Source organism: Mustela lutreola, chromosome X (assembly GCF_030435805.1).
Source record: "Mustela lutreola isolate mMusLut2 chromosome X, mMusLut2.pri, whole genome shotgun sequence".
In the NCBI taxonomy this organism is placed as follows: domain Eukaryota; kingdom Metazoa; phylum Chordata; class Mammalia; order Carnivora; family Mustelidae; genus Mustela; species Mustela lutreola.
The window spans coordinates 36,573,015-36,596,967 of NC_081308.1; the positions used below are offsets into that span (position 1 = coordinate 36,573,015).

At 46.4% G+C, this 23,953-nt stretch overlaps 1 protein-coding gene across 1 annotated transcript; it reads left to right on the top strand.

Moving 5' to 3' along the window:
* Window positions 1–352: 352 nt before the first annotated feature.
* Window positions 353–23,575, top strand: NYX (nyctalopin). Its single transcript, XM_059158309.1, has 4 exons — window positions 353–1,236; window positions 1,743–1,973; window positions 2,329–2,406; window positions 20,002–23,575. Exons 3-4 carry the CDS (start codon window positions 2,370–2,372, stop codon window positions 21,408–21,410), a joined length of 1,446 nt encoding a protein of 481 aa, XP_059014292.1. The 5' UTR covers window positions 353–1,236; window positions 1,743–1,973; window positions 2,329–2,369; the 3' UTR covers window positions 21,411–23,575.
* The last annotated feature ends 378 nt before the right edge of the window (window positions 23,576–23,953 follow it).

Here is a 23,953-nt window from a genome sequence, read left to right on the forward strand (position 1 = left end):
TGGCGTTGTGGGAGGGCGATTTGAATCAGCCACAAACCTGGCTGGAAGAGCATGGGACTCTTGATCTCAGAGTCATGAGTTCAAGCCCCGTGTTGAGTGTGGGGATTACAGAAATTTAAAAAAAAAAAAAAAGTGCTTTTTTTTCACTTGGAATCAATCTTCACATGTCCGTGCCCTCCGTCCCCCTTCCTCCCCCAATGTGGTGTGTGTGTGTCTGTGTGTGCAAGCAGGAGGGATAGGAGGCAGAGAAATAGAAACAATCTGGTTCGTGCCTCCACAGGAGGAATTTTGATTTTCCCCTCACTCGTGGCTCCTAGCTGTGTCCCTGTGGGGCTGCCCCCGACCTCCACCCGTGCAGCAGGAATTACGAAGAAACACCAGGGCTTCCCACCCCTCCTCTGCTGACAGGAAGCTTTTCTAGAAGGCCACCTGCAAAGGCAGAGTGTTGCTTCCTGGGCCGCTTCTGTTTCACAGGGTTACTTACACACTGCTCCTCCCTTTTCCTTCTTATCAGCTACCAACAGCATTGCAACATCCTCAGCACGAGTGCAGGGGGTGTGGCTGGGGGCCAGACTACCTCGATCTTTGAAGTTTCTCCCTGAGGGTATACCGTATAGAGAAGTTCTCGGTGGCACTTCCTGTGGCCACCCCCACCCTCTTGCTTTTAACCCCTTGGGACCCTTGGGATCAAAGTTTTTGATAGCAAGGTGGCCTGTTCTCCAGCTGTAGACCGTGGTGCTAGCTGGCCTGGCGGTTGGGTCCTTTCCTTTCCCCACAGAGGGTCTCTGACCGCTCCTGACTTTGCATCTGGGAGAAATGTCTGATTTCCTAGGTAGAGAAGGTCTTCCTCAGGGAGGTCCTTGGCCCAGAGCGACAGCCCAGGTCTTCCTCAGGACAGGTCCTTGGCCCAAGAGCCTGGAGAGGACTGAAGGCGAGGTGGGTCCAGTAAGCCGCGCGCAAGGACTGTAGGTGCGGACTCGCTGTTCCAGCCGCCTTCCAGCCTGGGCAGCGGTTTCCTTTGTAAGGCCATGCACCCATTTCTACCCCATCGCCAGGATGCTTTCCTTCCCAGCAGAGGTTATAGCGAGTTCAGCCTTATATTGGTTTACAAGGCCCAAGTGCAAGAAAACCAAAATTCTCCAGGCACGGCAGCGGCGGACGTCTAGATTTGCACCCCGAGCCCCGGTTGTGGGAAGGGAACTCCAGGCTTCCATCCATCGACGCCAGCATACCCAGGTCAGGCCATCCAGGATGTGGGCTGTCTCCCCTTGGGTGGTTCTAAGCCCTGGGTACCTGGCAGGTCAGTCCCAGCAGAGCAGAGGGCCGGATCCTACAGCCAAGCTTGCTGGGGCCAGAAGAATGTGGGGGGCACCCAAACTGCCCCCTCCGCTCCCCTAAACCAGCCCCCACACCCATGGGAATCTGGTGAAAATGGAGAGCTCTGTCCCTTCCCCACCTCTCCAGGTTATATAACAGTGTCTTTGTTGAAAATGCTGATAATGCTGTTTGGCAGCCGCAGGAAGCCAGTTTCTGGCTACATATTGCTTGGGGGCTGGGGCTGGGGTCAGGGCAGGAGGTGGGATCTGTGGGGGTTGGTTTAAGGAGAGAAAGGGGCCAGGCAGATGGAGAGGCCAAGGCCTGGAGATAAAGCCGATTGGTGTGTCAGCAAAATCTGTCCCGGGCTTTGGTGATTCGAAAGGCAGACAAATTCTTTCATCTCTGTTAATCCTCATCTGATACAGGATTTTCCTGCCATTAAATCTGGAGAAAGAAACATAAGCACTCGAACCTGCACAAGCAAGTATTTCTCCTCGACTCCTGCTCACCATCTCCCCCTCCCCACCTCCACTCCCCATTAGTTCTCTGCTGGACCATTTTTTAGGTCTGTGGCTGCCAGACTTAGGAGATGGATGGGCTTGGGGAGCCGAAGGGCACCTTGGAGGAGGAGCAGGACCAGGCAGACCCCCAGGAGAGTAAGCGACATTTGGGGACTGACTATTCATGAATGCTTCTCAGCAGAGGTCTCCTCTCTGTCCATTTGCTTGCTGGGTTGTCAGTGAGTCCATCTGTGTTGCTGTCAGGGTTCTAGTCTGATGAAGGGTTTCCAAACAGAGCCAAGCTGTCAATTGGGGGTGGGGGGAGCTTCTGGTGGGCTGTTGTTACTGGTTTCTCTTAAGACCAAGATAGATGGGGGAGAAGTGAGTGTGAAGAAGAGGGCAAAGGCAGGGCATTCAGGAGGAAGTGCACAGGTGTGGGGAGGGGCCTGTGTGTCCCCGTTCTCCAGGGACCCCTCCTGGGCGCTCGGTGACCTGTGCTGTCTCCCTTCAGGTAGGGAGTCCACAGCTGGGTGGTTCTAAGCCACCGGGTACATGAAAGACCACGGGATGCTGATCCTGCTACTGCATGGTGAGTTCCAAGGCCCCTTCCTTCTGACCCCCAGCAGATAGATGCCAGTGGGGGCAGGGGTTGGAGAGCCCATAGAAGATTCTAGAAGATGCATGGAAACCACAGGGCTTCTACCCAAGGAGCTTGGTCTTCAAGTGGCTTCCATGAAAGCCGTACATGGACACCATGTACAGAACTGTGATCAGGGGGGAGGGAATGGAGAATGAGATAAAACAGAACAGGTGGGGAGTTTAGTTTGCTTGTTTGTTTGTTGAAAAACAGAATTCCTGAGCCAAATATATGAAATAACCTTTTGGCAATTTTCTTATTCTAATTTCAGATATGAGTTCTTTTTTTTTTTTAATTTCTAAAAAGATTTTATTGATTTGAGAGAGGGAGAGACAGCAAGAGAGGGAACACAAGCAGGATGAGCAGGAAAGGGAGAAGCAGGCTTCCTGCTGAGCAGGGAGCCCCACTCCGGGCTCAATCCCAGGACCCTGGGACCATGACCTGAGCCCAAGGCAGATGCCTCATGACTGAGCCACCCAGGCGCCCCATCATTTTCTTATTCTAATTTCCGATACAACTTCATTGGTGTAATCACCAAGAACTACAGTGGTCATATTACTTTAAGCTTATTTAGTATAAAAAAAATCCCTTAAGCCATCTTCCTAAAGGAAGAAGAAAAAAATGAAAATATCAGGTGGGAATTGTGTGATTATGGATGTTGAAACATTCTTCCCCAAGGTTTTTGGTCCTATTGTTACGTGGGTTTTAATATAACAAGAAGACTCCTCACAGAATTTTTTTGCCACACCTCTGCAGACCCACCTGCTCAAAGCCAAGACGGCCCAGGTGGAAAAAAAATCCCTTGGTAAATTCTGCAGTAAAGAATTCTACACAAAGAATCTGTTTTTCTGGCCCTTGGGTGAATGTAATTCTTTGAGGTGATAAGTACCCATGTGATAGACGTCTGTGTGCAGTGCTGGCAGAGAAAATTTTGCCAGATAATTCCAAAATGGTAGTAATAGAATCTTCTTACCCTTTATTCCACTTTTTCAAAAAGTAGAGCTTGGTCTATTCAGTGAGTCAACAGTACACTCCAGGGATATTATGAGGGGTATAATTGGACAGCTTTTGTCCTTGAGAAGCTTGCATTCTTTTATGGAAGATCTAATACATAAATGAGAAACAGAATTGGAACAAGGTGCAGGGAACACTGTGATAAGCAGGACATGACTTTCTACACCGAGGAGCCTCCAAAGGACAGAGGTTGACATATAATTACGAACAGCCAGCTCCTTGCCATATCTTCTACCTAGAAAGGATATGAAGTTTGATTGACTCATTGGGACAGAATGTTTGGTTCTCTGAGCCAGCATGATTTTCAGTGTGTACCCAAAGCTCTCCCATCCCTGACAGAATGCAGACAGTATTCCTAGCTTGCGCATGGCAAAACGGGAGCTGTTCTTGCTGCCGCAGAAACCCGAAATACATCCAGACTTCTTGTGACAAGTTGGAGAGCTTAGCAGTGACATCATTTGCTAACAATAGATGCACTTAAAATTAATGACCGTCTCCACATCCCCTGGCGCTTTAATTTAAAACACACTCAGCAGCACAGACAGTATTACTCTGACTACAAGTCACAGGATTATGAACGACATGTTCCCGAGAAGCAGGCAGGGATAGGGTTGTACCTCCTTAGCTAGAGAAAAAAAAAATGATTAAATGAGCCTGACAAAACAAGGTCGTGGGGGAATCAGAAGTGGCTCACGGCAGGGCAAATCTGGGACAAAAGCGGAACAGAAATTCTCTGGATAGGAGGGTTCACTGGAAGTGCCTCCCCTCCCCTTCCCTTCCCTTCCCTTCTCTGCTCCTCCCCTTCCCGCCCCTCCCCTCTCCACTATGGCAGCCCCTTTGGGGTCTTCCTGCTGTTCACAGCGTAATATCCCAATTCCTTGCTTTACAGGGTTCCTCACCCAGGGCTTGCTCTAAACCACAAGTCTCTAACAAGGGCCCGGGTTTCTGTTTTATTCACCTTGCTGTCTCTAGAATCTAAGACATTGTAGGTGCTTGTAAAGATTTGTTAAATGGGTGAAGCCGCCCAGATGAGAACCATTACGGTACCTGATAGAGGCCTTGCGCCTAAAAATATCTGTATCTAGTTCAGAAACTCTTCAAACTGAATAATAAGACAACCCATTACAATTTTTTTAAAAATGATTAACCCCTATGCCCAATGTGGGGCTCAAATTCACGACCCCAAGATCGAGTCACATGCTTTCCCAACTGAGCCAGCCAGGTGCCCCCTAAGAGAACCCATCTTTAAAATATGGGCAGCACATTTTGAATAGCTCTTTCATCAAAGAAGATATACAGATGACTAGCAAGTACATGAAAAGATACTCAACCTTATTAGTCATCAGGGAGATGCAAATGAAACCCACAAGGAGATACCACTTCACACCCACTAGGATGGCTAGAGTTAAAAAGACATAGCAAGTGTTGGTGTGGATGTGAAGCAACTGAGATACTTACCATCTGACCCAGCAATTCCTCTCCTAGGTAAATGCTAACTGAAAACACATGTCCGCAGCAAGACTCACCCACAAATCCTTCCGTCAGCCTTAGTCACCACAGGTGAAAACTGGAAAACAAACCAAATGCCCATTCACAGGTGACTGAACACACAAATTGGGGTACATCCACACGGTGGAATATTGTCCAGCAGTAAAAATGAACCACCGGGGCCCCTGGGTGGCTCAGTTGGTTGAGGGTTCAACTCTTGGTTTGGGCTCAGGTCATGATGTCAGGGCCATGGGATCGAGTCCCGCGTCTGGCTGCACGTTCAGCAAGGAGTCTGTGAAGGTTTCTCTTTCCCTCTCTTTCTGCTGCTCCCTGAGATCTCTCTGTCTCTCTCAATTAAATAAATAAATCTTTAAAAAAATGAAGGAGCAAGTGACATTCAGACAACACAGATGCATTTCACAAACATCATGCTGACTGAAAAAAACCATTCGATTCCATTTATATGAAGTTCTAGAATAGGCAAAACGAATCTACAGTTCAGAAAGTGGATCAGTGGTTGTCTGGAGCTGCGGATGGGGAGAGGACTGCTGTCAATGGGACCCGAGGAAACTTTCTGAATGGTCTGAATGTTCTAAATCCCGTGTAGAGCGGAGCTTACACAGATGTGTTGCATTTGTTATACACTTAAAATGAGTACATTTCCATTGAGGTAAATTATACCTTCATCAACTTGACTTAAAAGAGAAAAGGAAGTCTGTAGGGAGAGAGCACCTGCACCCCAAAGAGAACACATCCTTTATTAATGAGACTCAGGTGCTGTGCAGTGAAGGGCAGTATGCGTGCGCCATTCATCGGTGTCGTTGCATGGATAAGTAGCTCGTTGGCTTTGATTGTAGAGTAGTACTCCTTGAATGGGGGCTACTAGTTTGTTCATCATTCATTCCCCCCACTGAAACAAGTAGAGCACTTGTTTCATTTTGGGGCGATTATCAATATTTAGGCCCGGAGGCCTTCCTGGGGCCTTGTGTTCTACTCCTCCTATGGGACAGCTCTCTACCATAGGATTCGCAGGGCCTGTGAGGCTATCAGCAGAACACCCTTCCTGAGACACACCAGTTTCTCCATCCCCCATGACGCACATTAGTCAGCAAAGCTGAGGGGTGAATCCAGGATCCTCTCTGTCTTTACTGTCACAAAAGGTATGTTTGTGGCATGAGAAGGAAGTTCCGGGATTACCGTGATGTCAGAGGCCATGGGATGGTCTCCCCCACTGCCTCTCCATTTCCCCCAACCCATTTTGTTTTGAAAATCCAGCACTGGGTCTTGGCCTGAGGAGAAACCCGGACAGCATTTGCAGGGAGTGGGAAGAGAATGACTTCCAGAGCCAAAGTGGCTGAAGAGATTTTGCTGAAAGCAGAAAATGACCATATTTTCCCTTGCTATTTTGGTTTCGTGAGGCACAAGTTCTTTGAAAACAATGAGGATGAAGAAACACTTAAAACTCAGTCTGTGGTTGGAAACTCCATGAATAACTGGTCTCCTCAGCAGACCTCAAGGGGAAAAGCACACATCTGAAAATCGGAAGGCCTCTGAAGGAGAAATTCCTCAGCTGGTCTACATTAAGATCTCATTCTATGGGGCATCTGAACCCAGCCTTCCCTGCCTCCCTGCAGTGCGGAGGTGGTCAACACATCAGACCCGAACACAAAAGCAGGGACCCTTTTCTGTATTTGCCTAGATTCCGGACACCTTGTAACATTCACTATTATTATTATTTTTTTATTGAAGTAAAATTCACACAACATAAAATTAACCATGAACTATTTTCTTTATGAGAGAAAGAGAGAAAGAGGGAGAGAGAAAGTGCACCTGCATGCATGGTGAGGGGAGAGGAGAGGCAGAAAGAGAGAGAGAGAGACTTATGCAGACTCCATGCCCAGCATGGAACCCAATGTGCGCGCTCGATCTCAGGACCCCCAGATCATGCCCTGAGCCAAAATCAAGAAATCAGGAGTTGGGACACTTAACTGACTGAGCCACCCAGCTGCCTTAATCATAAACCATTTTAAATACTTTATTTTTTTTTTTTAGTGTAGGCTCCAAACATGACATCAAGACCTGAGCTAAGAGTTGGACGCTTAACTGACTGAGCCACCCAGGTGCCCCAAACCATGAACCATTTTGAAGTGTACAGTTTGGCAGCATTGAGCACATTCACAATGTTGTGCAACCATCACCTCTATTTCCAAGGCATTTGCATCACCCCGAAAGGAAACCCTCTACCTATTAGGCAGTCACTCCGCATTCTTACTACTCCCAGCCCCTGGCAGACACTAACCTACTTTCTGTCTCTATGGCTTTGCCTCTTCTGGGCATTTCATGTAAATGGAATCCTACAGTATGTGGCCTGTGTGTCTGGCTGCTTTCCCCTAGCCTAATGTTTGTTTGTTAGATTTATTTATTTATTTGAGAGAGAAAGCACGGGGGGGCGGGGCAGAGGGAGAGGGAGAGAATATCAAGCATACTCCATGCTGAGCTCGGAGGGCAATGGGGGTCGATCTCATAACCCTGAGATCACGACCTGAGCCGAGTTGGATGCTTAACCGACCGTGCCACCCAGGCACCCCCAGCATAACGTTTCTGAGGTTCATCCACATTTAGTGTGTATCGCTACTTCATTCCTTTTTATGGCAGAATAATATTTCATAGTGTGGACAGACCACATTTTGTTTATCCATTCATCTGTTGATGGACATTTGTTTCCCTCTTTGGGCTATTGTGAATAACGCTGCTATGAACTTTCATGCCCAAGTATTTATTAGAACACCTGCTTTCAATTCCTTTGGGTATATACCTAAGGAGTGGAATTGCTGGGGCGTATGGTAATTCTAGGTTACACCTTGTAACATTTTATACCATGTGGATAAATCCCATTTTTTATTTTTTAAAGATTTTTATTTGTTTATTTGACAGAGATCACAAGTAGGCAGAGAAGCAGGCTCCCTCCTGAACAGAAAGCCCGACGAGGGGCTCGATCCCAGGACTCTGGGATCATGACTTGAGCTGAAGGCAGAGGCTTTAACCCACTGAGCCACCCAGGTGCCCAATAAATCCCATTTTAATAAAGTTGGTCCACCTGGTGATTCTAATGTGCAGCCCAGGCAGAGAACCATTCTAGACTCTTCCTTGCAGTCTACTTGTTGTAACTTCACTAGTCTCATACTTCGTGTCTTGCTTTCCACTTTGGGGGCAGATCTCCATGTGGTCCTTGAAGTACTAGTCTCTTGGTGAGATTTAATCCTGTGGCAACAGTGCCCCGTGGAGCTTGCTGTTAGCTTTATCCCATGCTTTCACAGCTGTTTTGAGCTTTACAACTCATCCGTTCCTCATAAGGGTCTGCCTGTTACAGATGAGGGAACTGAGATTCGGAAACCTTGGCTGAGGTTAAAGCAAAACAAAACGCTCAAGAGAGCAGTGTGAGAAGGCAGGGATGAAAGGCAGTGTCATCAGAGTTTATGAGAGAATGAGAGAGGCCGTGCCCTCAGGATGAGTGCTTCCAGATTGAATGCTCTGGAAAGCCCTGTATTCGTAACCCTGAGCTATGACAGAGCCTGGCTGAGCAGCGGCCAATCCTGAGACCGGGCCAGGTTGGCTGATTTTCCCATCTTCCTCTCCCAACGTCAGACTGGGAAAGTCTGAAACCTTTTCAGATTTCCACATGGATCCTTCTCAAAAATACTGGTGTGCGAACAGAAATTGCTCAGCAACTGCCGGGGAGTTTGACTTTCACCTCTCACAAACTGTGATCTTTATTTTAATTCGGTAAATGTTTTTCTGGCCAAGGGATCCCAGTGGAACTTGGCCCTGGACAGCCGAGGAGATTTGTTTCTGGAACGATCACTGCTGATGACAGGAGAGGCCCCTTTTCATTTGCATTTGGAAAAATCAGGGATGGCCTCAGCAAATTTTGATTCTATATTCTATTTATTGTGCCAGTGAATAGCAAGGAGCTTCCTTTTGGTTGAGGGGCACCGCCTGGTCCTGAATTTGAGTAGCTTTTTCTTTCAAGGTGGAATGTTCACAAGGTTCTTTGTGGGGGAGGAAGGGGCCAGAAGGAGGAGATGGTGCAGATATTAAGGGGACCTGTTTCACCTCTGATGATGTTTTAGATTCTTGTTGTAAACCACAGCACCTACTTAAGGTACTGTTGAAGCCAAGAAAGGGTTATTCAGGATTGTGAGGTATTCCCAGTTTTCCTGGTTGGGGCCCACTGCCCAGAGCAATGCCTGAGCCAGGGAGCCGGACAGCTCCAGCAAAGGCCCTGAGGCCACCACCACTGGTGGACCCATCTGGCAGCTCATGGGCATCATGCTGGGCACTGGGTCCCAGAAATAATACCCCAAGAGCCCGAAAATCCAGATACCTCTGCCGTCATCCTGGCCAGAAAATGGTTTCTGCCTTGCACTTACTTCTGAATCCAAGTGTCCCTTTGGGTGTCCAATTGGCAAAACTAGGTCACATGCCTTGGCCCTAACTGTAAGGGACGTTGGGAAAGAGAGTTTCTGGCTTCTATCTTGAGGAGAAGGACTTATAATGTAGAAAATTCCCTAAATGTAGAAAGAGTACTTAAAAGGTGCCGGGTAGCCAGAAAAAGTATCAAACATTCTCTACTATCAGAGATGGTTTGGTCACAAGGAACAGAAATCCACTTGTCCACATAGATGGTTTGAATAGGTTTATAAAATGGAAATGAGGAAACGTCATAGAAACAGCTATCAACTAGCGAGCCTTCTGGGAACCAGCGAGCTGGCTAGCAACTTCCCGCTCTTCCTTATCTCCATCTCTGTGATTCTCACATTGGGGTTTTGTCCTCTGTCCGCACACCAGCTTCCTCACCTTGCCCTGGACTCCTGCTCCCTTGTAACTCTGACTGGCACGTGGCTCTGGTAACAAACCTAGCCCCAGTATTGTACTGGTGATGCCCACCATTTCACTGCCCATTCCATGTTCACAGCCAGTTGGTGGGGAGGGGGCAGGGGCTGTTGAATGAATCTGATTGGCTCTGCTTAGGTCAAATGTTTATCCCCAGTCCAAACAGCTGTGTCTGGGAGGAGGTGGCAGAGACCCACGGGGTTCTGGTACTTTTTCTTAGAGGTGGTGGTTGGCAACAGCTGCTGCCCAACCGGGAAAATGAGAGCCAGAAGGGCCCCTAAAGGGCAGGAAGTGCGGGCCCTTCAGTTTATAGTTAAAGAGACGGAAGCTCTTTGGGTGTGTCTGGTGGGGAAGAGTACAGCATAATGGAAAGACAAAAACCAAAGGTTGATGTCATTTAACCACTTTGAACCTCAGTTTCCTCTTTCATGAGAAGAGAATAATACTTACCTTGCAGATTGTCATATAAAATGAGAAAAAGGTAGCAAGCTTAGCTTTGAGCAAACACTAATTAAAAAGAAACCCACAAAATCTGATTAATTTGAACTCTATGATACATGCTCCTATCACCCAGATAACATTCCCAAACTACGTCTTACAGATATTTGCTGTCTTTTGGGACCGAGTTCATCTGCAGGCCTTACTCTGTTGAGCTCTCAGAGCCCCCCTGCCAACGGCTCTGTTCTGGGACTGCATAGAAGTATAATCTTATAGTATGTACCCTTTTGTGTCAAGTTTCTGTGGCTCAGCATAATGTTTTTGTTGTTTGTATCAATGGTTTGTTCCTTTTTCTTTCTCTACTGTTGGGTAGTTTCCAATATTTATCTGTTCTGAATAAGCCACTGTGAGCATTCTTGTACAGTCTTCATGTGGACCTTTCTTTTCTTTCTCTTGGGTAAATACTTAGGAGTGGAATTGCTGAGTCATAGGGTAGGCATATGTTTAGCTTTAATAGACACTGCCAAAGCTTTGCAGAGTTCCCGAACTATTTTCCACTCCTGCCAACCATGTGAGAATCCAGTTGGTCTATGTCCTTGCCAGCATTTGGGGTTGTCAGTCTTTTGAATTGTCGCCATTCTAGTGGGTGTATAAGGAAATCTCATTGTTTTAATTGGCGCTTCCCTAGTGACTACTTAATATATTCTTTCATGAAGTGTCTCAAGTCTTTTAACCATTTTTATTTAGTTGTCTTTTCATTATTTGTTTGTAGTTGTTTTTATATTATGTAATACAAGTCATATACATATATGGTATATATATGTGTATATATGTATACACTGTATTACTTTCCTTGATATCTTTTTTTTTAAGCTGCTTTATTAGGGCACCTGGGTGCTGCAGTTAATTAAATGTCTCGCTCTTAGTTTCAGCCCAGGTCATGATCTCAGGGTCATGAGATCGAGCCCCATGTCAGGCTCTGTGTGGGGCTCCACATGAGACTCTGTGACAGACTCAGCACTCAGCATGGAGTCTGCTTAAATTTCTCTCTTCCTCTGCCCTCCCCCACGCACTCGCTCATGCTCTCTTGTGCTCTCTCTCTCAAATAATCTTAAAAAAAAAACAACCAACTTCTTGAAATATAATGGATGTTTAACAAACCGAACATATTTGAAGTGTACCCTTGTGAAACCATCAGCGCAATCAAGATAAATGACATATCCATTACCTCCAAGGTAGAGGTAATGGATATATAATGGACATATCCATTACCTCCAATGCCCCTGTAAGGTTCCTCCTTCCATGTCCCTCTCTGCTTCCCCACCCATCCTGGGCTGACCACTGATTTTTCTGTTACTACAGAGTAATGTTCACGTACATGGAATCAGATCCTATGTATTTTTGTTTGTTTGTTTGGCTTCTTTTACTCAGCAGGATTATCTTGAGATTCATCCATTTCTTTTTATCACCCAGTAGTATTCAGTTGTGTAGCTACATGATAATTTGTTTACCTGTTCAGACTTGGTGGGTGTTAATGTTGTTTCCAGTTCTGTGTAACTATGAATAAAGCAGCTGTGAACAGTCATGTCCAAGTCTTTTTTAAAAAAAGTTATTTATTAACTTATTTATTTGGCAGAGAGAGAGAGAGATCACAAGTAGGCAGAGAGGCAGGCGGTGGCGGGTGGGAAGCAGAGAGCCCAATGCGGGGCTGGATCCCAGGACCCTGAGGCCATGACCTGAGCTGAAGGCAGAAGCTTAATCCACTGAGCCACACTGGCGCCTCGTGCCCAAGTGTTTTGTATGGACATATGCTTTTATTTCCCTAGGAGTAGAATGGATGAATCATAAGGTAGGTGTATGTTTGATTTTAAAGGAAGCGCCACATTGTTTCCAATGTGGTGGTACCACTTTATACTCCCGCCAATCTTGTAAGAGGGTCCCAGTTATTCCATATGCTCTTCAACACTTGGTATGTTGATCTTTATAATTTTAGTCATTCTAGTAGGATGCATTTCCCTAATAACTAAGGATGTTGACCATATTTTCATGTTTGCCTTTTGTGTATCTTTTTTTGGTCAAGTGTTTCTTCACATATTTTGCCCATTTATTAATTGGGTTATCTGTTTCCTTATCACTGAGTTTTGAGAGTTCTTTATATATTTTGGATACAAGTCTTTTATGAGCTATATATACAGAGACAATATATAGCTATTTTCTCCCAGTCTGTGGCCCGTCTTTCCATTCCCCCCCGTTTTTTTTAATGATTGATTGATTGATTTTAGAGAGAGAGCACGCGCAAACTCGACCTAGTGAGGGGAAGGGGGAAGGGAGAATCCTGAAGCAGGATTCTCTGAGTGTGGAGCCCAATGCAGGGCTCAATGCAGGGCTCAACGTGGGTCTTGATCCCAGGACCCTGAGATCCTGACCTGAGCTGAAATAAAGAGTCAGATGCTTAACCATCTGCATCACCCAGAAACCCTGCTTTTCATTCTCTTAACAGTGTCTTTCAAAGAGCAGATTTCTTTTATTTTGGTAAAGTCCAAGTTATTATTTTCCTCTTTTATGTTTTTTTTTTTTCTTTTTGGTTCTAAGAAGACCTACCTTACCATTAGGTCACAAAAGATACTCTTTTATATTGTCTTCAAGAAGCTTTATAGTTGGGGCGCCTGGGTGGCTCAGTGGGTTAAGCCGCTGCCTTCGGCTCAGGTCATGATCTCAGGGTCCTGGGATCGAGTCCTGCATCGGGCTCTCTGCTCAGCAGGGAGCCTGCTTCCTCCTCTCTCTCTCTCTCTCTGCCTACTTGTGATCACTCTCTGTCAAATAAATAAATAAAATCTTTAAAAAAAAAAAAAAAAAGCTTTATAGTCTTAGCTTTTACATTTAGGTCTGTGGTCCACCTAAAATAAGTTTTTGTGTATAGTGTGAGATGGGGGCCAAGGTTCTTTTTTATTTTCTAGGGATTGCAATATGCATCTTTAATTTATTGTGGTCTTCCTTGAATTAATCTTATACTGCTTCATCTATAATGTAAGATCCTTACAAGAGTACAATTCAGTTTTACTTCCCTTCTTATGCTTTATGCTCTAGTCGTATTTGTCATTTACAAATGTTATAAACTCCACAGTGCATTGCTCTTTTGACTTTAAATAATCAGTTACCTGTTAAGCAATTAAGGTGAGAAAAAAGTCTTTTTGTGACATTATTGGCCATTTCCATTACTCTTCATTCCATATTTCCCTTCAGGCTAAATAAAGAACATCTTTGTTTCTTGTGCGGAAGATCTGTTAGGGATGAATTTTCTTTTTCTTTTTCTTAAGATTTTATTTATTTATTTGACAGAGATCACAAGCAGGCAGAGAGGCTGGCAGAGAGAGAGGGGGAAGCAGGCTCCCTGCTGAGCAGAGAGCCCGATGCGGGGCTCAATCCCAGGACCCTGGGATCATGACCTGAGCTGAAGGCAGAGGCTTTAACCCACTGAGCCACCCAGGTGCCCCTTTATTTTTTTAAAAATATTTTATTTATTTACTTATTTATTTATTTGAGAGAGAGAGAGAAAGAAAGAGCAGAGGGAGAGGGAGAAGTAGACTCCACACAGAGCATGGAGCCCTTCTTGGGGCTTGATCTCAGGACCCTGAGATCATGACCTGAGCCAAAATCAAGAGTTGGACGCTTCACTGACTGAGCCAGCCACGCACCCCTTTTCCAGCACTTTAAAAGATGCAATTTCAGGGTGCACCTGGCTGCTCACTTGGTAGAGCATGGGGCTCTTGATCTTGGGATTATGAGTTCAAGCCCCACATTGGGCATAGAGTTTACTTAAAAAAATTTTTTAAAGATATATATTTTTGTCTTATAGCCTCTGTGGGTCAGTCATCGTTCTTATTGTTGTGTACTCTACGTAATGTCTTTTTTCTTTGGACGCTTTAAAGAATTTTCTATCTTTGGTTTTCAGCAATTTGACTATGATGAGTCTAGAAGTATATTTGTGTGTGTATGTGTATGTGATGTTACTTGGGGTTTGCTGGGCTTCTTGGTTTTAATCAAATTTTAGAAATTGTCAATTATTTTTCTGCTGTATTCTCTTTCTTCTGTACTTTTAAACTCCAAATACATGCATGTTCGTCTAATTGCTTGATATTATCCCACAGGTCATTGAAGTTCCAATCATATTTTTTCCAGTCTTTTTTTTTTCTTCTGTGCTTCTGTAATTTCTGTTGACCTCTCTTCAAGTTCATGAAATCTTTTTTTTTTCTGCTGTGTCCAATCTGTTTTTCTTATTCAATCAGTTTTTAAAAATTTCAAATATTGTGGTGTGCCTGGGTGGCTCAGTTGGTTGGATGTCCAACTTGTGATTTCGGCTCAGGTCATGATCTCAGTGTCCTAGGATTGAGCCCCGCATCAGGCTCCATGCTCTGTAGGGAGTCTGCTGGAGGATTCTTTCTTTTCTCTCTCTCTCCTTCCCCAGCCATGCTCTCTGAAATAAATAAATCTTTAAAAAAAATAAATTTTCAAATATTATATTGTTGTTTCAGCACTAAGATTTCCATTGGGCTCATTGTTAGTTTCACTATCTCTTCTAAGATTCAAATTTTCCATGTCTTCACCCATTATATCCATCTTCTCCTGGAAATTTCTTAGCATATTTATAATTAATCCTTGTTTGGTAATTCCAACATCTGGGCAGTCTTTGGGTCTGCCTCTGTTAACTACTTTTTTTCCCTTTTGACAAGTGTCATGTTTTGCTGCTTCACATATCTAGTATTATTTGTATACAAGTAGTAGTTACAAGGAAATCTAGATTCTATATCTTCCTTTGAGGAGTGTTGAATTTTGCATGGCATTCACTGAAAGTACTGACTGGCAGGTCACCTTGATACTGGGGAGGCTTACTTTTAGGTTTTGTTAGGGTAGGCCTAGTGCAGTTTTGTCCTTTGTCCTGGGAAATGGTCTTTACTGCTAAGGTGTGGCCTTCTGGGATTTCCATAGAAAGCCTGAGGTATTTTATAAGTCCTTCTAACTTGGTAGACCTTGAACTTTTAATCTGTCTCCCATTACTGGGAAATTGTTGAAATCTTTGGTTAGTGCTTTTGGCCTTCACTTCTTGGCTCCTTGGAGTCACTCCACATATATGCATGTTAGGACTCAAACAAAGATCTGAGGGGAGTCTGTATGCCAGTTTTGTGGCTCCTTCTTTTCCGTGTTTTCCCTCTTCAATTTCCAGACACTGTGGCAGCTGTAATACTCTGACTTCTAATGCATCAGCCTGATAAGACTCTTGCTTTCTGCTTGAACTGTACTCCCTATCTGCAGCATGGACTTGAAAATGCCCTAAGACGGGGCGCCTGGGTGACTCAGTGGGTTAAAGCCTCTGCCTTTAGCTCAGGTCATGATCCCAGGGTCATGGGATCGAGCCCTGTATCAGGCTCTCTGCTCAGCAGGGAGCCTGCGTCCTCCTCTCTCTCTCTCTGCTTCTCTGCCTACTTGTGATCTCTGTCTGTAAAAAGAATAAATAAAATCTTAAAAAAAAAAATGACCTAAGAGGAAAAGGCAGTTTTCTTTTCATTTTCATTTTTATAATTATTTTTTAAAATTCCAGTAGAGTTAACATACAGTGTTATTTAGGTATAAGAGGAAAAGTCAGATAAATATGTCGTCACCTAGTTTGCCTCTCATTTTTAAAAATTAATTTGTTTTAAAGAGGGAAGGAGGGGGAGGGGGAGGGGCAGAGAGAGAGGGAGATTGAGAATCTTAAGCAGACTCCATGCCCAGCTTGGAGCACGACCTGGGGGTTTGATCTCAAGATCCTGAGATCATGACCTGAGCCAAAACCAAGAAATCAAGAGTTGGATGTTTAACCGCCTGAACCACCATGCCCCAGCTTCTCTTCTTTTAAGGGTTGTATCTACTCTGGTTGCCTATTTAAGTTGCTCTCTCGTGTCTTCAAAGATTTTTTTGTTTAAGTATTTTTTTCAGTTTACACTAGCTATCAGCAGGAATGTTAGTCTGGTACAAGCTCCTGTAGCATTACTGCAAGAAGAACTCACCCAAATATGTTATTATTTTTTAAAAAATTTTGTTTTAGTGCCCTACTTTTCTGAACCATTAGACATATACTTAGTCTTCATATTGGGTAAACCCATACTGGATTTTGGTTGTCTGTTCTGAGAATTTACTTGATTTCATTTGAATTTCACTAAGTAATCCAGTAAATTAGTAATTCCTAATGGCTCTTAAAGTTTCAAAGGTTGAAAATAGATCTCTAATAGTGACAACATCTTGAATGTTTCAAGTTCAAAATAAATGTTAATCTATTTTCTGAAATAGGGAATACATCCACATGGTTCAACATTTAAGATAAAAACGACACACAAGCGGTGCCTGGGTGACTCAGTGGGTTGAGCCTCTGCCTTCAGCTCAGGTCATGATCCTAGGGTCCTGGGATCGAGCCCCACATCGGGTTCTCTGCTAAGCAGGGGGCCCACTTCCTCCTCTCTCTCTGTGCCTGCCTCTCTGCCTACTTGTGATCTCTGTCAAAGAAATAAATAAAATCTTTTTAAAAAGGACACAATAGGGACGCCTGGGTGGCTCAGTTGGTTAAGCAGCTGCCTTCGGCTCAGGTCATGATCCCAGCGTCCTGGGATCGAGTCCCACATCGGGCTCCTTGCTCGGCGGGGAGCCTGCTTCTCCCTCTGCCTCTGTCTGCCATTCTGTCTGCCTGTGCTCGCTCTCTCCCTCTCTCTCTCTCTGATAAATAAATAAAATCTTAAAAAAAAAGGACACAATAAAATGCTTCACTCCCACCCCTGTTGCATTTTTTTTAAAGATTTTATTTATTTCTTTGACAGACAGAGATCACAAGTAGGCAGAGAGGCAGGCAGAGAGAGAGAGGAGGTAGCGGGCTCCCTGCAGATCAGAGAGGCTGATGTGGGGCTCGAGCCCAGGACCCTGGGACCATGACCTGAGCCGAAGGCAGAGGCTTAACCCACTGAGCCACCCAGGCGCCCCTGTTGCATGTGTTTTAGAAAAACTGGCAGTTCCATTTTATTAACTAATTCCAGTCATAATCCCAGGAATTCCTTGACAAAGAGGTTTTTTTAAACCAAACTTAAAAAAAAAAAAGATTTTATTTATTTATTTGAGAGAGAGAGAGAGAGACCATGAGAAGGGGGAGGGTCAGAAGGAGAATCAGACTCCCTGCTGAGCGGGGAGCCCAATGTGGGACTCAGTCCCAGGACTCCAGGATCACGACCTGAGCTGAAGGCAGTCCCTTAACTAACTGAGCCACCCAGGCGTCCTAAACTTTCTTTTTAAAAGATTTTATGTATTTATTTGACCCAGAGAGAAAGAGAGAGAGACAGAGAACACAAGCAGGGGGAGCAGGAGAAGGAGAAGCAGACTCCCCCCTGAGCAGGGAGCCCAATGTCGGACTTGATCCCAAGACCCTGAGATCCTGACCTGAGCTGAAGGCAAACACGTAACTGACTGAGCCACCCAGGCGCCCTGTTTTTTTTTTTTTTAATAGATTTTTAAATTTATTCATTTGACAGAGATACAGAGACAGCACAAGCAGGGGGAGAGGCAGAGGGAGAGGGAGAAGCAGACTCCTTGCTGAGCAGGGAGCCCGATGTGGGGCTCGATCCCACATCGAACTGAGCCGAAGGCAGATGCTTAACCATCTGAGCTACCCATGTGCCCCTTATGTTTTGTTTTTAATAAATGACATTCTCCAGGAGGAATCATTACAGAGGAAGGCATCAATTCCATTTAATTCTGCACACATTTAGTGTGTCGGGAACAATGTTAGCTATTGTGGAGTAGAAACATGAGTCATACAGTTGAGAGCGCACTTCTCTTAATTAAAAAGGAGAAGAGAGTAGAATGAAGGACTATTTGTAAGGAAATCTGATGCCTTCTACTTGACCCAGTTGGAAGAGTTGTGATAGAAAAAGGTCCCATCCCTGCCCAGCTGACGCCTGGAGTTAAGGTTATATTCTTGGCTCTGTCTCTAAAAGCGTTTCTCTCTAGCCCAGCTGCTGCCCTGTTTACAGTTAAGCTCAGCACAAGGTCCAAGAACCTTGCTGGAAGCTTGGTGTCTAGTTCATAGGGAGAGGTTAGAACTAAGTCAAGCCTCTGTAATATTAGAATGTTTAACTAGCTACAGTTTACAACAGAGGGGTTGCTCAAAGGGCTGAGTGTTCTCCAGCCAAGTCTGAAAAAGCTGAACCCCTTCCTAGCAGCTGAAAAAACATGGAGTGTCTACAACAAATGTACTGAAGGCACTGGAAGCTGAACCAAGCCACAGAGGCAGCAGCAAGCAGATTCTGCACACTCCTTGTGTGGCCACACCTTCAGGTTCCTACAAGGGCTCCCAAGCAGGGTAATGGGTACACAGTGGGAGGGACTGAATGGCAGGTCAGGGATGATTGCTAGGAATTTGGGAGTACTGCTGAGGGAGGCTAGAAATTATGAGTGTCAGTGGTCAGGTTTACCTCTGGGTACCTTTGTTCCTCTGCAGGAATTTCAGATCGAGCACACTCCACCTGTGAGCTGCTCCTGGCCAGATAAAACCTGTGTTTCTTCCATGCTGCCTTTTCCATTGGAACTCAAGATGGGGCTTAGGACCTCTGGCTACCATTCTGTTTTGCTGCAGGTGGCAAGCCTCCTGGAGGGCTTTTGAAGCCTTTATCTGATTCTCCATTCATATGCTCAGAAAAAAATTAACTTATAAACACCATTCTCTCCTGTGATGATTTAGAAAGGTCTCTAGAGAGCAAGGGCTGGTGAATGATAATTAACTCCACCATGTCCACAGTTATTTTTTTGAGATGCATAAGCAGGTCATTGTAAATTTAGAATGCTGTCCTTATGGCTTAAATGTGGTGATTGTTAAAAACAAAAAAAGATTGACAGAATTTTCTTTCTTGACCAACCTCCTGTTCCTTAAATCTTATTCTTGAGGCTTAATTTTCTCAAGGGGGGCGGTAAGTTTTCAGTTATTGAATTCTTATAGCAGGAGGGACTAGAGCAGCACCAATAAAAATATAATGCAAGCCACAAATGTTTAAATTTTCTAAGTAGCCCCATTAAAAATATAAAAAGAAACAGTTGATACTAATTTTAATATTTTAGTTAATCCAATATTTCTAAAATGTCATTTCAACACATAATCAATATAAGAATTATTGATGAGATAACTCTTTTTTTTTTGGTACTAAGTGTTTGAGACGTGCTGTATATTTTACACTTCCAGCACATCACAATTCGGGCTAGGCATATTTCAAATGCTCAGTAGCTACATGTGGCTAGTGACGACGACGGTTTTGAGCAGTGCAGGACTAGAGCACAGGCGGCAGTGATGCCCTCCAGGTCCCCCTACGCATGCAACGAACCCCCTAGGCCGAATTCTAGGAGAGCATCAAGTGATGTTACAGGCGGGAGGGTGTTTCGAATTGGGTCAGATGCCAGAATCCCACCTGGGATTTGCTGGTGAAGATAACTGGAAAGCAAAGGGGTGGGTGGCATGGGTGGGGAACCTGTGCCAGGAAGGTCTGGGACCTGGAAAGAAGGCATTAGGAGGGCGCAGTTATGCAGGAGGTGTGAGAACTTGGTGGGTAGAGGGCAGAATCCTGCTAAGTGGACAGGTAGGACTTCACTGGTGCTACCCTTTGACGGTTGTTCCTTTTCTGTCTTCTCTCCGTGCTCCTCACCTCCCAGCGGTGGTCTTCAGCCTGCCCAGCGTCTGGGCGGAGGAGGCCTGCACGCGCACCTGCCCCGCCGCCTGCGCCTGCAGCAGCACCGAGCGCGGCTGCTCCGTGCGCTGTGACCGCGCCGGCCTCCTGCGGGTGCCGGCCGAGTTCCCGTGCGAGGCGGCTTCCATCGACCTGGACCGGAACGGCCTGCGCTTCCTGGGCGAGCGGGCCTTCGGCACGCTGCCGTCGCTGCGCCGCTTGTCGCTGCGCCACAACAACCTGTCCTTCATCACGCCCGGCGCCTTCAAGGGCCTGCCGCGGTTGGCCGAGCTGCGCCTGGCGCACAACGGCGAGCTGCGCTACCTGCACGCGCGCACCTTCGCCGCCCTTGGCCGCCTCCGCCGGCTCGACCTGGCCTCCTGCCGCCTCTTCACGGTGCCTGAGCGCCTCCTGGCCGAGCTGCCCGCCCTGCGGGAGCTCGCCGCCTTCGACAACCTCTTCCGCCGCGTGCCCGGCGCGCTGCGTGGCCTGGCCAACCTGACGCATGCGCACCTAGAGCGCAGCCGCATCGAGGCGGTGGCCTCCAGCTCGCTGCAGGGCATGAGGCGCCTGCGCTCGCTCAGCCTGCAGGCCAACCGCGTCCGTGCGGTGCACGCAGGTGCCTTTCGCGACTGTGGCGCCCTGGAGCACCTGCTGCTCAACGACAACCGGCTGGGAGAGCTGCCCGCGGAAGCCTTCGTAGGCCTGCGCCGCCTGCGCACGCTCAACCTGGGTGGCAACGCGCTGGGCCTCGTGGCGCGCGCCTGGTTCACGGACCTGGCGGAGCTTGAGCTGCTCTACCTGGACCGCAACAGCATCGCCTTTGTGGAGGAGGGCGCCTTCCAGAACCTCTCGGGCCTCCTCGCTCTGCACCTCAATGGCAATCACCTCACTGTGCTGGCCTGGGCCGCCTTCCAGCCTGGCTTCTTCCTGGGCCGCCTCTTTCTCTTCCGCAACCCATGGCGCTGTGACTGCCACCTGGAGTGGCTGCGGGACTGGATGGAGAGCTCTGGGCGCGTGTCCGACGTGCCGTGCGCCGCCCCGGGCTCTGTGGCTGGCCTAGACCTCAGCCAGGTGGCCTTTGGGCGCTCTTCCGATGGCCTCTGTGTGGACCCCGAGGAGCTGAACCTCACTGCATCCAGTTCAGGCCCGTCCCCAGAGCCAGAGGCCACCACCGTGAGTAGGTTCAGCAGCCTCCTCTCCAAGCTGCTGGCCCCGAGGGCCTCAGTGGAGGAGGTGGCCAACACCACCGAGGGGCCGCTCAACATCTCCCTGTCCGACAGCCTCCCCTCCACCGGGGTGGTCGTCTGCGTCCACAACGCCCGGTTTGTCCTCGGCTCCGGTCTCCTGCTCAGTGTGGCCCAGCACGCAGTGTTTGTTCTACACGTGAACTAACCTTGCCCCAGTGGGGTAGCCCAGATTGCCTTGGCCAGTGGGGAAAAGTGTAGTTAACTGGCCTGGAGATTGTGTTGGGGGGGAGAGGGGAACAGGGTGGGGGCAGATGGTGAAAATTCCAGCCCAGGATGGAAGGGACAGTTAACTTTCAGAGATGGCTCTAGGAAGAGGAGAACCCCCGGCAATGCCACGCCAGGGATGGGGTGGAGGTGGAGAGAGGAATGGATTTCTGCTCATGTTACATGGGCATCAGTTGGAGAAGAGAAGCAAGAGTGAACGTGGGCCCTCCAGTGAGAAGATTAGGAATTGGAAGCTCCTAGGGCTACAGAGATCTACCCCATCACTTGCCCCCATCTTCCAGGAAACAGAGACTCCAGTGCCGGAAATAGCGTCAATCCAGTGGCTAAGTACCAAGAACTGTGCCAGTTTTGCTGGTGGGACCGCCCAATAAGCCCAGTCCCTTTGTTTTCTACCACAGTTGCCCTCCCCCTCACTGAGGGGCACAGGATGCTAGAGTCCAGGAAGATGGACAGAACAGGAGAGAAGGGGGATGTGAGAGGAACTTAGACCCAAGGGGTTGATGTTGGTTCCTGGGGTCTGGAATGTGTCAGGAGGCATTGAAAACAAGGATCCATTTCACTTACTTCACAGTTATTCCCGGGGTGGCCTTAGCCACAAAACAACTTTAGGGCAGGGTAGGGGGAGAAAAGGTGGGGGATGGGGTTTCCCGTATACAACTAAGTGTGTAAAATACTAAGATTTAAAAAAAAGTCAAACAAGTTTCTTTATTGCAAGTTTTTTTAGTCTTTCATATGCAAACATGCATTGTGAATCTCCAGAGAGGCCACAAAATCCTCTTTCTTAAGTTGTGTGGAAGACAGAGATGCTGTTAGCAGAGTAGGGAATCTCCAGCTTGGATGATCCCATTAGGTGTGGAAATTTTTATGGGTGGCACACTTTGGGGCTGACTAATGGCCAGGAGACAAGGAGGCAGCCAGTAGCTGGGAAGGGGGCCACAGAGATTTCCCAGGGTAGGAGTTGGCTAACTGTAAGCCCCTAGGCCTGAGTGTCAGAGCAAATTCTGTATGGCTGCTAAATACTTGCTCACACACTTGTCCACACACAAGTAACGATGACTGCATTTGTCAACATGTGCGAAATCCCTAGGTTTGTTGTTGTTGTTGTGTGAGTAAAGTGATAGGGGTTTTTAAAGTGAGGATACAGAAAAAGCTCTCAGGAGGGAGTCCCATCACGGTTGCCCTCGAAATCGCTAGTTTTAATGTCTTGAATTCCTCTATGTTTGAAGAGCTGGTTTTTCAAAGTCCACATAATTCCACATAATGGGCCAAGCTGTCAGGTCTTCCTGGTGATAGTACTTCTTTGTTTCTAGGTCATACTAAGTATCAGAAATGTTGCAGAAAGCTCCTCTGAGGGTGGGAGTGTTCAAATGGGTTGTGATCTTTTGTGGTCAGTTACCTCACCTCAACCGGCCACAACCAGCATTTAAGAAAGATAGAACAGAAAAGTCACAAGTCTTGGGGTATCTGGGTGGTTCAGTGGTTAAGCCTTTGCCTTCGGCTCAGGTCTTGATCTCAGGGTGCTGGGATCGAGCCCCGCATCGGGCTCTCTGCTCAGCAGGGAGCCTGCCTCCCTCTCTCTCTCTGCCTGCTTCTCCATCTACTTGTGATCTCTCTCTCCTTGTCAGATAGATAAATAAAATATTTAAAAAAAGAAAAGAAAAGTCACAGAGTCTTACATGTAACAGGTATTGTTTTGTGAAACTGTTTTGTGAATTTGTATGCGTTTGTTCAGATGATATGTGTATGTTGTGTCTGGATCACTGCATACACTTTATATTTTATTGTGGGCTATTGTTGAGAAAGTTTGAAAGTCACTAATCTGGAGGCTACATGATTTTTTCAAACTCTTTATTTTGAAATGTGTCAAACCTACAGGAAAGTTTCAAGGATAGTAGAGTGAACACTTTGGCCATTCACCTCGGTTTCCAGATTGTTCACATTTTACTGTATTTGCCGTGTATAGTCTGAGTTAGTTGTAAACATCACAGCCCTTCACCCCTAAAAAAACCACAGCATGTACTTCCTATTAGGAATGTTATCATTGATAGAATACTATTACTTAAAATATACTGTCTTGAAATTTCAGCGGTTGTCAAAATGATTTTTGAAGCAGTCATTCTTTTGCCTCTGAGTGGAAAAAAAGGTTCCTGTGTTCGTTTAATCACAATACTCAAAATTCCAAATCCACCAATTGACTTTAATATTTTAAAATGAATTCGTTCTCCAAATGTCTTTTAAAATGTGAGAACCAGATGAGGTCAGAAATGTTGTTTGTTCAAACTGTGTGTTGTGTCCATGGTAACTGGGTAAGGATCACGAGAATCCTGGAGACCAGATCTGTGCATTTGGGTAGCCATGGAACTCCACGGCAGACATGTAGCCCGTGTTACTGAGGAACGAGATGCTGCCTCAGGAGGAATGTCCTGCCTTTCATTTGGAGCCGGTTCCCGAGAGTCAGCCTCA

Coding starts and splice junctions, on each gene's coding strand:
- NYX (XM_059158309.1), top strand. CDS start 2,370: ATGAAAGACCACGGGATGCTGATCCTGCTACTGCATG. Junction 2,407..20,001: donor GCTGATCCTGCTACTGCATG/GTGAGTTCCAAG, acceptor CTCACCTCCCAG/CGGTGGTCTTCAGCCTGCCC.